This window comes from Corvus brachyrhynchos, unplaced genomic scaffold (assembly GCF_000691975.1).
Source record: "Corvus brachyrhynchos isolate BGI_N302 unplaced genomic scaffold, ASM69197v1 scaffold175, whole genome shotgun sequence".
NCBI lineage: Eukaryota > Metazoa > Chordata > Aves > Passeriformes > Corvidae > Corvus > Corvus brachyrhynchos.
Window position 1 is genome coordinate 4,646,404 of NW_008238448.1, and position 21,285 is coordinate 4,667,688.

General features: G+C 41.7%; 1 protein-coding gene across 1 annotated transcript in view; it reads left to right on the forward strand.

The window, feature by feature from the left end:
- Positions 1–21,285, forward strand: part of LOC103617409 (transmembrane protease serine 11E-like) — a 43,392-nt gene that overhangs the window by 9,423 nt on the left and 12,684 nt on the right. The window contains exons 3-5 of the mRNA XM_017736879.1: positions 568–686; positions 13,469–13,536; positions 16,716–16,879. Of these exons, the coding sequence (XP_017592368.1) occupies positions 568–686; positions 13,469–13,536; positions 16,716–16,879 (351 nt within the window). The remainder of the gene's footprint in view (positions 1–567; positions 687–13,468; positions 13,537–16,715; positions 16,880–21,285) is intronic.

Genomic DNA, 21,285 nt, shown 5'->3' on the forward strand with positions numbered 1-21,285 from the left:
TCCTCAACTAGCATATTTGCAGACCTCTTAGGAGCATTTTCTGCTGTGCAGGTTGATTTAGGGCTGTGGTTTCTGTTGGTTTTCATTTACTTACACTCGTTTCACATTTTTCTCATTATCTACTTCTGTCATGAAGTCGACACACAAGTGTCTGGTCTCCCTTACATGAGTGACAAACAGAGCCTTCTGCATGTCTGTCTGGGGTGTTTCTCTGTTCCCTATCCCTGATCACTAGCAGCTTCCTGCCAGAGCTTGGTGTTGAGTGGATAGGCCAGGAAGGAAGATAACTGAGCAGCAAGGTGCAGGTTGTGATCCTGTGTGAGCCCCAAGTGCTGCTGGTTGGCCACAAATGTAACTGCTGGGGAAACTTGGATTAGATCACCTAACTGAATTGAGTACTAGCTCTTGGGCTCCTGGCTTTTGGAAGCGGTATTTGAATGGGTTGGATACAGGTGAAGGTTCATCCACTCCCTAGATGTCTGGATATAATTCAGTGCCAGGTGTTTCTCTAAAGTTCATTCATCTTGGTACTTTGAGTATTGCCTGTTCCTCTTCTTTCCCTTACAGATCAGAAGCTGTTCTATTACAGCGCCAATGTAAAAATCACCAACATCCGGTACAATAATGAATTTTCCAGACAGTCCTCAGGAAGGTTTAGAGACCTGAGCGAGAGGGTTGAGAGACTGGTAAGTTTGGACCATTGTGCCTTTCCATTAAGGACTGTGTGATAATACAAGAGTCATTAATGTGAACAGCACACTCGGAGACCACAGGGTCTGCTGTACTCTCAGTCGCCTGGTGGGCAGCCCTGGGAAATGGATAGCATGAGAGGCATGATCATATCTGGCAGAGCAGGCACTTGCCACTCGGCATCTTCTAGCCTGTCACTTCTCTCTGTCCCTGCAGTGGTGAAGTAGATATTTAAAATAATCTCAGCTTCCTCCTATATCACTGATCATAGAATCACAGAATATTCTCAGCTGAAAGGGTCTCACAAGGACCATGAACTCCAGCTCTCAAGTGAAATGCCCATACAGTAATTGAACCCACAACCTTGGTGTTTTTAGCAGCAGGCTCTAACCAGCTGAGCTAATCTCATCGTTTGTGTGTGTTCTCTTTCCATGCCCTGAGCCTGGCTTTGTGATTTATGTCCCATTGTCTCTAAGGAAAGCATTCTTTTCCACCCTCTCCTTTACAGGGTGGGGAACTCTACCTGTTGGGCTGTTACTGTGTGTTGAGAAAACAACACACAAGCCCTTTTCCTGCGCCTTTGGTATGTTTTGTTGGGAAACACTCCTACAAATAGCAGAGGCTGCTGAGTGGCTCTCAGTCATACAGCAGCTATGGAAATAAATAGACACATTGCAATTTCCTTTCTTGTTTTCTCTTTGAGACACTACCCCAGAGATGCTAATTACAGAGTCCTCTCTATACAACAAAAAGCACGTGATTGTGCTTGTATCTTTTTGTGTTTCATTCATCAGAATCCGATGCATATCTCTTACCTCCTGTTTGGCAACCATGCACAGATACCCAGTTAATAGGACAATCCTCTGCTCCCCACTACCATTTAATTTAGGGCAATGTCACTTGTCCACAACAAAATGTGAGCTGTGCTGGTCATTGCTCTGGAGAAGTAGGGTGTTGTGTAGGGACTTGGCAGTGCTAGCATCTCTTCACAGCTCCACTGCTGAGGGCCTCAGTGATCTTAGTCAAGTTGTCCTCTTCTCTGTACATGTCTGTTTTCTTTCTGCCCTCTTTGTCTACTGGGACCCATACCAGATTTCCCAGGATGTGCTTCTGGTGCACATCTGCATGTATAGAGTCTTACACAAGCTGTGTTTGCTTAGGTGCTACCACTTTACTACTATTACCTAATAATTGCAGGCTTTTCACCTTGTGATATAGGACCTTGGAGAGGGAATGTTCTCCCTGACCAAGAAGACTTTGCATATTGCTGAGGGGGAAGGCAGACAAGGACTGGGAAGGAGTCTGAGGAATAACACTTCATTGAGTACAGTTCCCACTCCATTCCTCCTTCATTTTATTTAAAACATGTGCCTCCTTTGGCAAAGTAACACTTATTTTAGCTGAGAAGTTCTTTCAAGACAGTGTCCAATGCAGTCAGATTTCCTCTGAACATGCCTATCAATTTAGATGCTTGAATGGAAGCCAATGCTTTAGAAACCCCATCTCCTCTCTGGGTGTTGAGCAGTTCTGACAGTAGTGACAGTAAATACCAGTGCAGGTTGAGCAGTGAGAACCATTATATCAGGGCATGTTAATTGTACCTGATAAGTAACACCATAACAAACATACACAGAACGGTGTTGTCTTTCCTTCATTCCTGTAACTTTTCTTAAGAGCGGTACTTAATTCAGCTGTTAAATTCTATGTTCCTCTCTCAAATTCTATGAATTCTTTGCTTATATAAACGGTCCCTGCCATAAGTTTGACTTTTTGTGGTTTTAGCTCCGGGTGTTCCATTTAAGAAGGATGTATGAGATTGTGAATTGTCCGTAACGTTACTAAAAGCAACTCCATACAGTCATAACACAGTGTGTTCCTTGTAAGTCTGATTTTATAACAGCAAAACTCATGTCGTGGTGATAAAAATCAAAACAATCTTTCCAGATACACATATCCTCTTGATATCTTGACAGACAGCTGTCTCAGAACATCTGCATTTTTATTCTCAGCATCTTCACAGCAACTCTCTAATAGAGGATGAGAGAGTTATTTATCACATTTTCTAATTTGTCTGGATTTACCAAAACCCTTTGCAGTCTTTCCCTGGCTGGTGTCAGGGTTTGGGTATCCAAGCCTTCCCATTGTCACAGTAGTAACAATACCTTAAGCTCAGGTTGTGAAACAGTGAGTCAATGCAGATAAATGCAATGTCTTTCTCAACACTTGGTGCAAAGTGAACAGAAGTGAATCATCTCTGATAATCAGAAGCATTCAAATTACCTGAGTTAGTGCAACTCCCTGCCAAGTGTTCCCTTCTCTGACTCCTTCCTGAAGAAGCCCTCCTTCATTTGTCTCCAGAAAGACCCAGAAAGGAGCTCTTTTCAGAGCTGGTGTTTCACCAGGAAAAATGTTTTTGCTTCCATATGGAAGTCATATCTTGACTTCCTTGGGACCTGCAACAAATGCCTGATGTTTGCTTTGGTTTCCAGATTTGAAAAGTAACACCCATTGTGTGAACAACATTCCTGACTCTTATCTCATTGAAGGTGGGAGGAAATGCAACCAGATCATGCCAGAGAGCTGATGAAGCCGGTGCACCAGTCAACATCTCAGGGCTGACTGGAAAGTCTGGAAAATGTCTTTTGGGGTGGAGCTGGGGGGACTGAGGAACAGATGATGAAAGGTCTTTGCTCCTTGACTGGCTTCCTGTGAGTGTCTGTGTGTGCTCCCTTTCTTTCCAGCTCACCAGAGCCTCCTTGTTTTTCTAGTTGGACCAGTCCCTCTTCCCTTGCCAAGCTAAAATGCTCTGTGCCAGACTGTCCCCTCTTACACCGGATAAAAAGGGCACAGTCACAGTCTTATGGCTCCTTCTCCAAGGAGCCTTTATTTTATAGTGGGTTCACTTATTGTGTGGCTCATCTGCACAACTTTTACCCACTGTTTTTCTCCAACTCCTGCACCAGACTTGGATTTCTTTTTCTTCTCCCACAAAATGCATTAATTCTTTTGGATTTCTCAAGAATGCCTTGGAGACCCTAACTACCCTCTTACTAACAGCATCCTGTGGGAGATTTCCAAGGACCTGCTCTATGCTTTGCTTCTTCAGCCTCTCTGGCGTGCCAAGGAGTGGAGGCAGCTGGGACAATCAGATAGACCTGGGTGACTGGGATGATCCCACTTGCCTGCTCTGGGCAGCTGCAGTAACTGTCCTGTGTGTAGAAAGAAGGGTGGAGGGGTGTTGTGTCTTGTGTAGAAAGACACATCCCCAAGGGAAAGGGATATGCAGTCAGGAGAGCTTGAAATGAGTATCTCAGTCTCTGTGGAAATTGTCTCAGCTGAAGGCTGGCAAGTTTCTAGCTGTGAGAGAGAGGTGGATATCAAGCAGCCACAGCAGGTGACTCCTTCAGTACATGGCTGGTTGCTCAATAGAAACAGACACCAGCCTTTCCCCTGCCCACCAGAGGTTTGTAAACGCACCTTTTGGCTCTTCTTTGCCACTACAATAACCTTCTGATACTTCCTCCTAGAAGTTGTGGGCTTTCCCCTCTTCGAGGAGAGCCTATGCAACCCTTCTCCTTTCTCAGGCACCTTGTATCTCCCTGTCTCTTTCTCTGGCCAGAGCTGTTCCCAGCTCTGCTGTCAGGCTGCTTCTCCCTGTCCAAGTCCATGTGTCTCTGTGGAGCCTTGTGTTGGACACTGTACCCTTCCCAGCTTCTGGGGCTGTGTCCTGTCTGTTATTCCCTACTCATTCCTTCTCCCATGTGCTGGTAAGCTGGGCTGTGAGCTGGGTGGATGGATGTTCCTCAGGCTTGAGTGTAGCATGGCTCCCTCCTTGGCTGGTTAGGTGGCTGGGGGAGAGTTGAGGGGTTTGTTTTCCCTCCTGGAGTGCCTTGAACAATGGAATGGACTGACATGGATTTCCCTGTTGTCTCATAATCCAGAAGGCAGCTGGGCTATCCCCTGTCCTTCCACCATCTGAAACCAGCACAGAACTAACTTGCTGGATCTGGGCAGAGTGGTTGGGGATTATATTAGAACAATACCTGGATACTTCCCCTGGGAAACTGCTGCTTATCCAAATATTTCTCTGGAATTAATGGAATTTTATCAAGTAATTTCCACCTCAATACTGGGCGTCGTGTGTCAGGACATCTCTTTTAGAAAGAGGTATCTTGCTTCAGTGACTTCAAGTGACAAGAGAATCTTTTACGTCTTTAAGTACAGATGTTGGGGGAAAGTTTTTAATGAATACAGCTCTTGAAGTTTGTCCTGTTTGATAGAGCTGAATTAGTGTGAGTTTAATTTAATGTCTCTACTGGGTATTGCAGAGGCACTTGAGATTGCACAGGAAAACGCTGCAGAACAGTTCTGATAACGGTGCCTGTTCTCGGTAGGTCGAAGGGCTCACTGCTAAATCCCTGCACTGGAACTGGTGAGGAAGGAGGTGATGCTTTTTCCTGCTCTTAAAATCAAGAGTCAAACACTTAGAAGGGGAAAAGGGATTTTACCTTGGTATTTATTTTAAGGATCCTTAGGTGCACACGTCCAGGTTGAATGCACCAAAATGCACACTGCAAATCACACCCAAAAGATCTGGTATAACATTATAGGTCTTACTACTTAGCATATGTATCAAAAATTCCCCAATGAGAGGCTTGAATGAGCCCCCCTCCCCAAGGAACCTTCCCCTGGATGGTTCTATCTCAGTTTACAGAATGTGTTCTGGAGAGGACCTTGGGGTCTGGGGCACACTATCCTCTACCTACGAAGCTTCTAAAATGTTTAGTCTTCTAGCTGAACAAACAAGTTCAAGAATGTAGGCAAAAAGCACTAAGAATACAGAAGTTGTAGAAAGGTATAACAGGAGTATAAAAGAAAAGACAAAAAATTTTCATGGCATCAGAGGCAGTTTTCTCCCTTGGGAAATTATGATTTTAGAGGTTATTAAGACACTTCTCTCACTATGAATGGTGTGGAGAAGAACCAGAGAAGCAACCTCCTTCCCTCGCCCCCAGCTTTAACACCTGATAACCCTGTTTGGCGGAAGTATTAGCCTTCAACAGGATGCTTGTAACTTAAAGGTTCTCTGCTTTATACCCAGGGATAAGCTTGCATCATCCCAATATTGAAAAGTGTCTTGTATCCTGTAAGTTGTGAACAGTTTACTGTCACATCTGCAGGGCCAAAGGGTCAGTCAGAGTTCTAATTAGGGTTTCCATCTGAGCTGAGCTCCAAGGAAGCCTATCTGAAAACACCAAGAACACCAATGAGTGAGCAGATGAGGCTGCTGTTTTATGGCACTTGGCCTTTTAGGGTCACACGTGACTCAAGTCTTCCTGGGGAGCAGAAGTGTGTGTGTATTTGGGAGAGACAGGGTGGTGAAATACAAATCCCTTCAGAGCAGATAGCTGCAAAGCCAGGTGAAACTGCATGAGGTGTGTTTGTCACACCTTCCATGTGGGTGTTTAGATAAAGCTCAGAAGCCTGTGGCTTGCTCCATCAGTGCCTTATGGTCCTTGGGTTGGGAGGTTAATTCAGTAGGAGCAGATCCCCAAGGCAGCAGGTTTTTGAAACACTCCTAAAGAATATTTGTTCTGGAAGACCAGACTGTGAGGATCATTTTAGAGATGATAACTAAACATGCCCCAAGAAAAGGGAGTATGCTGAAGTTCAAGGGAGTCTAACATGACTCTCATTTTTACAGCAAATGGAAAAGTACAGGTATCTACAAGTATCATGTAGCTTCGTTTGCTGTATGTGCAAACCCCCCACTTATTTTCCCCTCTTAGCCCCTGAAACAAAAGAAAATTTAATATAAATGGGCCAAATCAGAAATTATGATATCTGCAGCACCCAGATCTTTCCAAGGGCTTTTCAGAGTCCTTCAGCACTCAGACCAAACTGAGTAAGAATGTTCTGGCTCTAATAAATTTCAAAAGAGATTTGCTAGTGTTTACAGATAAGGATTTCAAAATCTAAAACCTAAACCTCTATTTAAACTCAAGCATTCCTAGGCTTTATATGTGCTCCCTAAGGTACCTACATAGTACCAATATGAGGTGAAAAGAGCAGAACTTTTATTGAAAGATGTTCTTCTTCATCACTAAAGGCAATTTGATTTGCGAATGCATCTATAGTACAAAAGCCAGAATAATTAAGCTTTTTAAATTTAGATTTTAGAGACTTTTTAAATAATAGTCTCCCTTTTTTCTTATTCTGAAAAACAATATTGTAAAATGGGGAAAAATATTTTAACTATGTAGAAAAAGTTATTTAAGGAACATTTTGAGAAGAAAAATACTAAAAAAAATTTAGGGCATTTGATAACTTCTGTTTTATAAGCTTAATTTTAAAATGATTCTCACAAACAGGAAGCATTGTCCTTGGACTAGCGTGGTACAATCGGGGTGCCCTCTATGGGTAGCTGGGGCTAGAAACTAAGCAGAAAGGATTTTCCACGGTAATTCAGCCAAGAGGGAAACAGCAATGGATCGGTGGCCAAAATGACAGCCTAGCAACTTGTTTATTTAGCTCTGGAATTAGAGGTTGACAGCACACTTGACTGTCAGTATGTATATATACAGGTGTGACCCTAAAGAGATAGGTGAAATGTAGTACTCAGAGAGGAAATAACTCACAGAAAACACCTGCATCTCACTTGTGATGCTGTTTTTGGAAGTTCCTATTGAAATTAAAAGAAGAAAAAGATCACTGGCATAGGTATATACTGCAATGATTGGAGAACTGGGATGCTTTCTTGCTTTTTAATTTTGTTTCCAGTTTTTCCTGTTTCCATGGGTCACAGTAGCACAGGAAAATAAATATTGAACAAAATATGAAGCACTTTTAAATGCTAGTGTGAGTCGATGCAGTGTAGCACACGAAGCTGTGGCTTAGTGCCTTTTATCACCTCTAAGAGCTCAGACTTTCAGTGAGCTTTACCCAAACTGCATGAATTTCCAGGATGAAATCGTTAGTTATCAAAAATGTGCCTAATATCCATCTTTTTTCCCATGTAACTTCAGTGATCCTTCAACTTATTTGATTCTTTGACTTACTAATGCCATACAATTTTCTCAAGTAATAGGCATGAAAGCTGATTTTTCTTTTAAATTTTTTTTCTTGGTTCATCAAAACAGAAATTGTAATATGCGTGCACAAATCCAGAAAAATCATAAGACACCTCACCCCCAATAAAAAAATAACTCTAATTCTGATCCAGTGTGCATCATGAAAAGCTCTGAAATGTGCACAAGGAGAATGGATGTGAACCTGAGCTGGAAAAAGGAATTCAAAATGAAGTAAAGCACAGCTATCGATAGTGTGTGTGATTAAGGGTAGAACCTTATCTTAATTATAGACTCACAATCCAGAATTACTGCATTGTTTGCAAGTAATTATATCAATGAAGTGATTCAAGATGCAAACTGGTGATCAAAATCTGGCTGGTCAAGAGAGTGGCTGCTTAGATTCTGGTGTTGTCCAAAGGGAGAATCCAAATTCAGTACAGAAGTTGTGTGGTTGGTGGTATCTGGGCACTTGTAAGCTGAATACATCACCAACGATCTTCCTTAGATTTCATAAAACTTTTACTTTCTTAAGAGCTATTTGCTCTTGTATTTCAGCTCCTTACTTCCAAGTGTTGTTTAAAAAAACCCAGAGGGCACATAGTCATTTTCCTGGGGAAAGCGTGCTGTATTGGGGAGAAGAAAAACCCCAACCGCAAAGCCCTTCTCTGGATATTGGAATAGATGCTCTTCTCACCAAACTTTATTTTCTCTCCAAAAGTTGGAATATCCCCCCGCTAAGCAGACAAAAGTTTAATAGCAGTGTGAAAGTTTTAGGAAGCTAATTATGGATAATTGAAAGCAGGGAGTAGGAATGGGAATACTTAGGTGACCTTAATTCCAGCTGTCACTAATACACATAACTATAATGAAACACTCATGTCATTACATGCCTTTGAAATTGGTTGCACCAAGCATAAGCATGGCACTTTAAATCCTGACGTTATCCCATGTATTAGTCCTCTTAATTTCTTTTATCCGAAAGACCAATCATTTTAGGAACTACTGTACTAGGACAATTATTCCTCTTTTGCAGCTCTTGCCTGCGGGAACCATCCAGCTGAGCTCCTTACTGCAGTGCAGTCAGGCAGTGCTTACTCACCCCTCAGCTTTAGCAGCCCTGTTAGCTTAAACCCTGTGAGGAGTTTGTGATGCCATTTGCAGATGTTTGGGATCACACAGCTCTTGCCCACTGTGATGTGTGCTGTCTTCGTGTGTGTATGGTTTCTGATGGGAAGGTTTCTGATCCTCTGGTTTGCTGGAGGCATGGGGACCATTGCACTTGCTCTCATTCAGGTCCATTTTCTTCACCTTGGGCAAGGACTGTGGCTGTAGGGCTGTTGTAGTCATTGGAATGTCTGTTTCCAAGGAGAGTGTGATGTCCACATCCTGGCTTGGGACAGTGCCACATTCTTTTTTTTGCTGTCTCTGTCAGTCTTTCTCCTTGTGTCCTCTCTCAACGCCTTAGTTGAAACTGGCAGTAAAAATGTCAGGTTCTCAAAGGAGCAGCTACTGGATTTGTATTATGGTCAGCTCTGAGGGTCTCAGCATGTTGAGCTGTAAATTGGGGAGAGTCACTGAATCAAGTGGTATGTTACAGTTAATATTTATGGTCAAAAAAGCTTTAAAAATCACTAATAATAGGCTCTACATCCTAAGTAGTTAGTGATGTAAGAGGAAGAACGTAGAATGAGGATAGCTGTTGAAGGACTAAACAACTGAAGGCAGCAGGCAAAAAAGCAATCCTATTGAGCAACAAGAGGTTTTGTGCTCCCAAGCCTACTGAATGCTTTTGAACATCCCATGTAAGTAACTCAGTGCATTCAGCAAGTATTCCAGAGGAGAGTTCTGTCAAGCTAGATTTAAGATAACTTTTTCATAAGCCTTGTGACCCAGTGTGCAATGGCAGAGCAGTATGTGGTGGGAGAAAGCAAGGGCTTGACACAGCCGGCCTTGCTGGGTCACTTCCAGACACAGCCACACACCTGGGCAAGCCCAGCTCATGTCAGTTCAATACTACACTGGAGCAATGGGATACCTGTCGTGAGTTATTTCCAGAGCTTGGGTGTTTTTTGGGTCCCAGGGAAGAAGGACATACTGTGTGGCTCTGAAATCACAAAGATTTCAGCAGGGTACTCATGGGCCTTAGAGGGTTGGGCATGGTGTGACACAAGAAAAAGAGTATGATGATGAGACCTGAAGTTGAGACAGAATAGGAAAAGAAGACTTGTTCATCAAAGTATGAAACAACTTCTGGCTACAAGGAACAAGGGAGAATTTCCTTTTTGTCTGGGTTTATACAAGTTTTGCCTTCTTATTGCATTTTTTGTGCTGGCCACTATTAGTTACTGTATTGGATGGACCAGCACTCATGAACAAAGTCCAGTTTGTCTAAGAAAATTGTTCTGCATGGACAGAAGTTTAGTAAAAAGTATAGAAAATATGAAATTAAACTGAGGAAATACCTGATGTCATTAAGCCAAGCTAGCCAGCAAACATTAGCTTAAAGAAAATCTCATTTGGAAAAATGCTAAAATAAAGGCTGTCAGGAAAATGCTTCTCACTTGAAAGGAGCAGGACTTGGCACTTGGTTCAGAAGGCTCGTAGACCTTGCCTGCAGCACCAGTTGTCACAGTTGAGCTGTTGCTAGACAAGGGCTAGGAAAAACAGTGAGATGCACTTAAACGGTGGCAAATTTAAGAGATCTGGTCATGCCAGTGTCACTTTTGAGTGGCTGTAAACAAAGCAAAACATTGAAAATGAGTGTAAATGCTTCTCCCAAGCTGGACCAGGTCACAAAGTTCTAGTTGCTTTTGCTCCCAGGGTTGTGACTCAAGCTGAAAAGAAAGCTATAAGCAGGCTCAAGAGAAATGTTTTCTGTTTGGTGTGTGAAAGGCTTCACCAAAAGATGAACAGTAAAAATATAAGGCAGAACATTAATCTCTGAGAGTTATTATCTGAAGGCATCTTCCTACATGCTCTCCTCTCATATAAACTCTGTATGAATATAAAGATTACTCTTAATAGTTCAGGTTACCAAAATCATAGTTGAAGGAAAGAAGAGATTTGGGTCATATTTGCCACATGAATTCATCAGCAGGTGAGCGGTGAGCCACAGTGCAGAGGTTTGTCTAGCCTTTCTTTCATGGTAAGACACAGTAGATTACAAAAGTAAAAAATGTTAGCTCACATTTGAAGGTGTTAAAGGCCCTGCAAGGTTCACAAAGCCACACTTCAGTTATTTTTGTCTGTGGGTGATGTAGTGCTAAGGCAACTCTTAAGGTGGGAAAGTTAGTGACAGTATGTAATGGGAAAAGTGTCTACTTCCTCATTCAGATATGAAAGTGTGAAAGAGAATCGAAGTAAGACAAATTTGGTATAATTTTAAATCATATGCTTCCTGTTCTCCCCCTGAAAGGAACTAACATGCCTTCTGGATTGAATGTTCTGAAAACAGTGTCTGCTACTGATAGTTTAGTTGCATTTGGACTCCATAGAGTCTTTTTGTAAAAAGCACTGTGTGTAGCTGTGTTTTGTGAGACACCACTGGAAGTCTTTGTCTCTGCTGCAGCACATGGTGTTCCTGATCAGACTGTATAGTACATCTTGGAAGTGGTCCAGGCTGATGAGAAAAGGAGAAAGCTGAACATGTTGGGAGTATGAAAACCACAATCACACGAGCTGCTTAGGCTGTAACAAAGATACACAAGAGAATGGGTGATAGAAGTAAGGATCACTGTATCTACTGCTGAAATGCAGGTGGAAAGTGTAGCAAAAACACTTGACATCTGAGACAGTAAGGTATCTCGAAAACACGACTTTCAGGAGGAGATAAAGGAGTTGGGAATGTCAAATGGATGCAACCCTTTCTTGCAAGGGATTGTGAATTCCTTCCCTCTTCAGTCCCACACTGAAAGCCAGTCTGCTTTCTCTTTAATTGTTACCAGTGCAGCAGCTTGAGGTGTATCTCAGCCCAGCTCAAGGCTCTCTTTTGATTGCAAAGCACTCCGCAAAGAAGTCCCTGTCCCAAAGATCTCAAAAGTTCTCAGAGACAATGCAGCTGAAGATAGCACATGCCACTGCATGCCACAAAGCTGGCAGTGCTGCTTAGCCACATGCTTCTGCTTACACAATCACTGGTGAAGCAGTTAAGACTGTGACAGAAACGATAGCAAATGCTATCACTAAAAAAAGGCAAAGCAAAACCAACCCCTTTTTGTTTACAGGCAGCTACTTCCAATAACCAGGGGAGGTTGTGGTGGAACAGGATGCAGGGTTATAGGAAATAAAACTTTTTTTAACTGGATGCATCATAAAATGCAGTGGTAGCAGCTGGCAATCTGCAAAATGAGAGGATAAAATGCATTATGCAGGTCTATAGTAGTTTGTTGCAGTTGAGATGTCTTTTTCCATAGAATTTTGTCTGTTCCAAATGCCAAACTAATTGCAGATTACTTGCCAGTAAGAGCAAGGTAAAACATCAGCTCAATGCATGACCATTAAAAATGCTTATTTTTTTCCTTACTAATGTATGCTTAAAATCACCTTAAAATGATAAATCGTGCAGTTTTCATCTTGAAATTACTCTGCTTCAATATCCCTGTATAATGTCATGAAGCTTCATCTTAGGACAGCCAAGGCTGAAAAAGGGGGCGGGTTGTGTTACTTGGGAGGAATCACCCCCAGATTTCATGCTTATGTGCTTGTTTCCATATCTGAAAGATTTTAACATACTAGTTGTTTGAGAACCATTACTTTTTTCTTTCCTTTGGAAGACAGACCATCTTGAGACTTGGCTAAAACAGACTGCCTTTAAGGGCTAAAAACAAACAGAAAAAGACAGCTTACATGATGTTGTAATTCTAAGCATTTCTACGCAGTTTTCCCTGTAATGCATTTGATGTTTACAGGATATGTTCAATTTACTGTGTCTTGTTGGTAAGAGGAGTTGCTACATAACTCACTAGTGACTCTGCTATTTCTCAATCCTTCAGTGATCCTGAGCCATTCCTGGCAGAATTTCATGCCATGTTATATCACACTGTGCTGTCTCAGGCCAATCATGCAATCTTGAGATGACATCTTGGCAGGATGTGGTTAAGAGGAACCAGTAAGGATGTTATTTGGAGATCGATTCCTTAGGAGTCCTAGATTTCCAATTTCTGATGAGAATTGCTTGATGATTGTCCAAGCATGTGGAAAATCACAGGGGTGATAGGGGAACATGATAATTGAATAATAATTTGAAATTACTGGTGTCTTTGCTACAGATTTCTATAAGACCAAGGGTAAATGCTGTGTCAGAAAGGAACCCTACAAGACCGCACTGCAGAGCACAGCATGCTGTATCCATTCTGTGGGCAGTCGTTAGGAAGCTGTGCTTTGGAACACTGCAGCAGTGTGCTCCAAGGATGTTTATGTATTTCTCATTATGCCTGGGAGTGGAGGAGACAGCACTGCAGTGGCACACTGATGTAGCCATAGGACATTTAGAAAAACAAGCTTGCTTTTTTAAGATGTGCCCTAGGCCAAATGGGAAATGGTTAGAAAAGGTCTGTGACAAATGTTATCTACAGGCTGGGCTGCATTATTTTTCTTGGCTCTGTAAGCTGTGAGTTTGTAACTGAATGCTGTTTTCTGAATGCTCCTTCCACCAATATGTCCACTTCCCTCCTTTTTGTTGTTATCTTATATTTTTCTTTTTTCAACAGATCGACAAGACATTTTACAATTCCATTTTAAGGAAAAAATACATCCGTTCACGCTTAATCAGAGTGAGGTATGTGAGATTATAATAAATGCACGCAGCTGAGATAAAATTAAATGTACACTAAGCCCAGCTAGATCTGGTTCAGTAAAGTGTATTGTGTGTAAAACCACAGCACAATCCCTAACTGAGCATAATCTGGTTCTGAACCTTACTCTCCTTTGGATCTTAATGCAGAAGATACCCTTCAGTCAGTCCAAATTCCAACATGTTTGTGTTCAGATCTTGAGCAAGCTTTAGCTAATAAAGCAGAGATAACTAAAGCTATCTAAAACCAAAAAGGATTTTCAAAACTATTTCTTACACTGCAATGCAGATGTCATTTCTAGTATTTCTATTGTGCTGGGCTTGTCAAGGAAAACCAGGCTGTGCTGGCTCAGAAAGTCCCACTTACCATTGTGGCTCTAAGAATGGGCATAAATAGGTGCCCAGGGAACAGTAGCAGCACAACAGACCTGTATGATAACTGCTTCTTGGCATGCTCCCTGCCTCCAGCTATTTACCACTTGGGAGTTCTTGAAGTGGTTGTGGTTTGTTTAGCAGCCCTCGGTGGCGTTATTTCCCAAGGACTTGTCTACTGTCTCCAGGACTCTTGAAATCCGTGCACCTCAGTCCTTTAGGAAGTGGATACTTGCGAAGAACCACGTTCTTTGGATCATTCAGTGACCCCTAGTTCTTGGGCTGGAAGAGGTGATGAAAAGTTGATCACTACCTCTCCTCTCCATGCAATTAGTGATACTGGACACTCCCATCATATCCCTTTTCTCTCTTGTATTCAATAAGATCCACCCTTTTATTTTATTTTATTTTTTTCAGCTGGAAGTCCCAGTCTACTTAGCTATTCTTTGCAGAAACTGTTTCTTATCCTGTTCCATGTATCTTTCAGGTCTGCTGTTCCTGCTTTTTGAGATGAAGGGGTCAGACCCATAGTTGGGATTATCACTGAGAAATCTGGAGCTTTTTTTCCTCTTTTGCTCTCTGTTCAACTGCCAATAATACGTAATGTTCAATTTGAATTTTTAACCACTGTTAAGTGCTGAAAATGATCTTTTTATATAACTGTCTATTGTAGTATTAAGATCTTGCTCCTGAGTGACAGTGGCCATCACTTTGCAAATAAACCTTGAATGTCTTCATAATCATACACTAAAGCTGCAAGACTAAGTTCCAAAGATCTAATCCTTGTGAATGTGTTTCTCCTTGTTCTTACACGGTTTGTGACATCCTGCCTCTTCCTCTACCTTAGCTTAATCCCCAGCTACACACAAGTCATTATTTGAATGTAGCTTTAAGGATATTTTTTGATACTGACTAGAGTGTTGCAAGTGTAAACAGGGTGATTTAAGGATCTGAGAGGCCAATATGTAGGGATAAGTGTATTTTTCATTACTTCTTGTTCCCAAGGACAGACTGAGGTACTTGTAATGTTTGCTGTGTTGGATGCAAGATTTGTATGCTCCAAAGCTTGTTTGCTTTTTCAGATACCTACTCTTTATGCTTCTTCAAGGGCTCAGACTGCAAGTTCTTTTGAGCAGGGTCGTGGTTGTGAATTTACTTGGAAAGCACTGTACATATTTTTTGTCTCAGTATAAGCAATGCATTAACAATAATGCCCACTGCTCACTGACAAAGACAATACTAATCTTGACTAGGTGTCCTTGTCTCTGGATCTCTGCTATATAATAAGTGAATCAAGGTGGGCAGTACTTACCTGAGGGTTTGGAGAGGTGTGGTGTGCTTGCAAGAATTGATAGGGTAATTCCAGTGTGGCATAGCACAGGAAGAGGAGTGGGGGGAGAGGTGAGGGAACACCTCAGAAATGCAGAGCAACACCCACAGTTGGATCAGATAATATCTGGAAAATAAACGAAGTGGCAATCAGGCTGAAGTTGGCACAAATGGAAAAAACAGTCTGTTGAAAAGTTCACATATGACTACTCAGTCTGAATTATGAGATCCTTGAGGCAAGGAGTGTGTCTTTCTGCTCACCTACAAACCGCTTCATATGTGTTGGTGTGCTTAAAACACATGGCCTTTTATTTCCTTTCACTGGTGATATCAGGAATGGCTGTTTCAATTTAGTACGTGTTCCTTTCAAAGATTAAAGCCTGATTGCATGAGTTCTGTATAAGCTGCCTGTCTCCTATTTTTCCTGTATGTAATTACAAATTTCCAAGACAGTGAGATATAACTGGAAGATCTTCTCTTTTCCTTTCCTATCTAAAGACAGAGCAACCTGCTTTTAGCTCTCCCCCTGTATGAAGTAACTGTGATTTCATCTGTTGTGGCTTGTGTCTCATTGCTTCTTGGTTCAGGTGGGAGGAGGCACAAGAGAGAAGGTTCCTGGTGCAAGCTCTTACCTTCCCTTTGTGATGACCAGGGATAAGCCATCTGCGAGCACAGAACAAGATTTACTATCCCAGATTAGTCAGTTTGATGTTTGTAGTCTATCATTCCATCTCGCACTATCTGATGCTTTAAGGAAAAAGAAACACTACTACCAGGTGAATTCAACCTGTTACAAGATTTTTCTCCCTTTTCTTTCCTCTGATCTTACATTAAAACTGTGAATTTTGTATCTCAATGCGTGTGCTGCTTGCACTTTTCAATGAGGTGTTAAAGGCCCCTTTTGTGATCCATCCCTGTGACTTTAATAAATAGAGTGTGGGTATGCTGCCAAGTTTCATTTAATGTTGCACAACATGAGGTTATTAGGAACATTCTCCAAGAGGCTGCAGTGATGGAATTAGGTTGTGTGGTTCCTCCCCTTTGCTCAAGTACCTTTTTGATGATGATTGGAAATTTTTATTCTGTGTATGTACAGGGCCCTGGAAAGGTCTGTGTAGATACCTCATGTTTTTGAAGTGTTGTGTATCCAGCTTTTCATTGTAATCAAATCAGTTCATTCCTTCCTCTCATGTGTCTCAGGCATGTAGTCAGTGACTGCTTTCCACACTCCATTATAAAATCGGTCTGGCCATTTGTTTACAGAAAGCATCATGCTTTCTCCTAGCCTATGATGCATTTGACCATTCAGCGTTTGCTTGGATTTCTTTTGGAAATTTCTTCTCCTAAATGTTTGAAAATGTATCGAATCTTTTATGCTACATTGCCATTGCTAGAGGAGCTAAGATAAAAGCTAAGAAATGCAGAAATGGGCTGAAGGTAACCAGACTCTCATTGGTTTGTAGCCCAGATGCTGATGGTGTGACGGCAGAGGCTTTGCTCACATTCTGGTTCTCCTCCACGGATTCTAGAGAAGCATTGCGGGAAAGAGTTGGAAAGATCTTACGGAGGGGCCTGAAAAAATACACAGGCCCTCTGCGAATAAATGTCAGATCTTCTACCGTCTCAAGTAAGTATATCACATTTCTTTTAAAAGTAGTTCTTTTCATTTTCTGATTGATGGGACTTGATTTTTCCCTTTTGATGATTGCTTTTTGATGTTACTGTGTCTGAATGACAGTCTTCCCTGCTCCTTAAGTTAGAACAAAATCAGCGGCAAACCCCCCAAAGTCTTTAAAAAGTACTTTAAATATGGATAAATGGGAGCAGTTGCTTTGTGGTTTCACAGTACAGCCTCAGCCTTCCTCCAAACTGCAGTACCAACTTTATGTTACTGTCATGGAGCGTGAAAGTGCAGGAAGTATACTTGGATGAATAGGGGAAAGAACCACCGCACCTAAAAAAATATATTTGGTGGGAGGATCAAAACCCTTGCAAATTCCTCAGAGGAAAGGGAAAGAAAGGGATAATGTTCTTATCTACATGACTTCTCAGCTGGGGATTCTATCCCCTTCTTTGCAAAGCAGACCTGAATCTTCAGGATATGAAAATTAACTGCACTATCTCCTACACTTCAGTTCTGCTACAGAATTTTTGTGCAGGCTTAGACTCTTGTCTCTGTCTTGGCTTCAGTTACATATAGTCAGCAATTTTTCTGTATGTCAGACTCTTCAAGAATGAGTTGCTGGTTGAGAGGCAGGGACAGATACTTGCTCCATTTGTTTTTGCGGAACTGCTTACTCCTAAGTGCAAGGGTGACAGTACAGTATAGGGTGGGTACTTGCTGCTTGCTGTTCCACACTAGACTACTTGAACCAACAGAAATCTGCAGAGGTTAGACAGCTGTATTTAGAGAACAAGAAAGCTGGGCCAGATTCCATGCTGGATGGATCCAGACTTCCTCCCACTCAGAAATGAGCAGGAGCAACATCTTGTTCCTCTCCTTGGTGCTTAAACTTGGCACATATTTGCATTGTGGTAATGCAATGAAACTCAAATACGAGCTGTCACACCCCCATTGTTTCTTGATGGGCCAACCAGCCTTCCCCTTTGGAATGGCTCAGGATGATAGGTGACATCCCTCTGGGCAAATAGTCACCTTTTCCCTGCAGTGTTGTTTATATGCCAGTAGTTCCTGTTCAACAAAGTGCACATGTAAATTCTCCCAGATAAAAATAGTGTGTAGGCATCAGAGAGATTCAAAGAGTTTTGGTTTTTGTTTAGACACTTGGGTCATGGGTTAGTGAATTTTGAATCTTCAGTTTAATTTGATGCTTTACATAAAGGATAACATTGGAAAGAGTTACAAAAATTATTGTTAAAAAAAGGACTGTGATCTTATCAAGTTATCTGATTACCTGCTTCTATTCAGTCTGGTAAATGTGGGAAGTGACTCAAAACTGTTTTACTTGACCTTGAACTGCACCAGCATCGTTACAGTAATGCACTAATAGCTAATTTAAAAATTGGCTAATATAATTGAATTGCAATGTTTTCATTAAATAGTCTCACTAAGAGATGGCATCTATGTTACTTTATCAAAGTTGTGTGACAAACTTTGTTTTGCTTCTCTTGGCTCTCTCAGCCTAACCATAAAACACTGACTACATAGGTCAGCTACTCATTACAGGACTAGCATTGTGCAAGTGCTATGAGCGACACAAAGGAACATAAACAATACCTTGGTATTTCCAAGAGATAACAATAAAAGGTTGTCAAAAAAAAATTTTATCTTTCTTTGCTAATAGGATTTCAGCACTGGTACGAAGCTTAGGCAAGCTCCTGGATGGTGCTGCCATTTCAGGTCGACTCAAGAGAAGAGTATAGAATGGAGCACTCCTGTGCTTTTAGAGAAGATGCTGGTCTCAATTTATAAAATTTGTCATATTCCTCACACCAGGGAGAAGTGACAGTTTTCAGAAGGTCCTAGAGGTCCAGAGAAGAATCTAGGTTTTGCATTTTCTATTTTTGTCTCCCCTCCTGAAATAAGTTGTCCACCATTAGTATTTAAACCATGGAAACCTTAGAAGCCCTAGACTTTTTCCATGCTCTGCAGGCACCTTTCTAAATCTTGCTTCATTGCACCTTTTTGCCAGCTGGAATCCTTATTTATCCTGAGGCATTCTCAGAACATTTTCATAAAGGCTTGTAAAAAATCATTAAGCTGTTCTTTGTAATCACCTTATGAAAAGATTCTAATTTAGGGGCCATGATATAGCTCAGTTTAGCTAAGCATAGCTCACTAGTTGAACAAATCCAGGTCAGGCACTTATTTATATCATATGCTAGGGGGAGTCTGATAAAGGGAACCTCCTTAAGTCTTCCTCCCCCGAAATAATAACCTTGTTGTTCAATACCATGTCTCAACTTGTGCTTCACTCACAAGTATTTGCCTTGAGAATCAGCTCCAACAAACTCCTCCAAACTGGATGCTACACTTGGGACCTCCAGCTGCAGTTCAGGGCAGCACTACAACACTTAGGAGTCTGCCAGACCAGGGGTAGAACTTGCTTTGCCTCTGCATTCCTGAGGATTGGGAATAAAGAGGGGGTAAAGTCTAAGCTGACAATATTTTATTAGTTAACTTTTTTTCCAAAAAGAGAGAGAAGCTTGATCATACATATGTGAGAATATTAAAAATGTGCAAAACTTCAAGGAAATAACATAATATTGGTCTGGTTTGTAGACAAACAACATAATAATCTCTGGTTTGTCTCTCACTAAACTGTAGATGTTCTTTACATATGACTGCAAAAATACATTTTTGTCAGAGTACCTTCAAATGTATTATTACTGAAGTTCCTGCTTTCTTATTTAGCTAGATTTCAGCATCCCCTGGTCAAGGATGGTTTATATCCAGACATTCCCTCTGATTTTTATAGAATATAAGAACTGATAGAATTCTCTGCACCTGCGTACAAACCCCACTAGAAGCCCAAATATTTTTCAGTGAGGAATTAAGCAAACTACTTCCTACCTTCCCTGAAGAGCAGTGCAAGGACAATCAAAGTGAGATATCAAAGTGTCAGATGACTTGGAAACACCCATGTTTGGACTTGCTCTTCCACTGGCACTGAAAGAAGGTGTTGCAGTTTGCCTTCTGTATAGTTCTGGCACCAAAGCGTTATCCTACAAGGCTGATTTATTTTCCTGAGGGTTTCTTGGTTAGAAGTAAAGTCACCTGACAGTCTGGATCCCTATTAAGCAAAGTGTAGAGCACCTTGCCAGACTATTTCCCTTTGTCAGGTAGGTTGGAAGTATCCCAAAATGTATTTTTGGGAATGTACTTCTGATGTCAGAAAGCAGCTGGTTGCAAGATCACTGGCACTGTTCAAAGTGAGTAGGAAGTATTCCCACCTGTTGCACAGCCAAAGGTTTTGACTGTGAATAACGAGTCATGAATTGGTTTTGATCGACAAGCCAACTGTTATTGTTTCAATTTATCTGGAATCTGGGGCTTGCTAAAGCTCCTAACAACTACAAAGCACAGAACCTGGCAGACAGATTTTTACTTCTTTATCGAGTCTTCTGTGGGAGTCATGCAGATGACTCTGTCTGACAGGATTGATGAGGAATGTTCCAGGTCAAATAATGTATGTAGCAGTCTGGATTTTTGCACTTTATCAGCCACAACAGCACCTCGGGGGAGTGGAACTGGACATGCATCTGTATATTGGGAAACACTGGAGATCTGATATTCCTCCACTTTGAGGTCACTAGTTTGGCACAAGGTCATACATTTCAGTAAGAGTCTAGAGAGAATGATTGAAATGGGAGGGACTGAAATGTATTTTAAAATGAGTATTTTGCAAGGATATGCTTGTGATAAAGGAATTAAGCAGAAAGTCATCCTGACCTAACTTCTCGTGACCCAGATACATTAATTTAATTGATTTTCTCACTCAAATTTTAGTTTTCCCTTGCCTTGCTTGAAGAGGTTGAGAGCAATTTGGGCTGCCTTTACTGTAGTGAGACCTTAATTGCAGCTGGGGCATGAGTGTAGGTCAGCAAGAAAAGTAATGTTAAAAATTGTATCTGTTTGGATACCTGCAACACAGCTGGTACATAGCAGACCCCTCCTCGGGCTGCAGGACAACCGTATGGAGTAGGAAGTACACTGTGAAGTACGGACCTCTATCTGCCTCACAGACAGAATTAAGATGTGGTTGATGGGGGACAGTGGAGGGAGTCATAGATGTGAGGACAGGTGCAGTGAACATCAGCAGGGAGGGAACAGCTGGGTGACAGGGACAATTACAGGCACAAAGCTGTTGTCATGTCTCTATCAGGTTACTCTGTTGAAGGAATGACAATTGCATCACCGAAATCTAAGCCATGTTTTGCTACTTCCACAAGGGTGCATAACTCTGGGGAGGTAATTCCTGTTGAGAGAGCAGTGAGACTATTGGAAGGTTAGTGGAGAGACATTTTACGATGTATGCACTGTGTAACCACACAAGAGCATGCCTTTCCTGC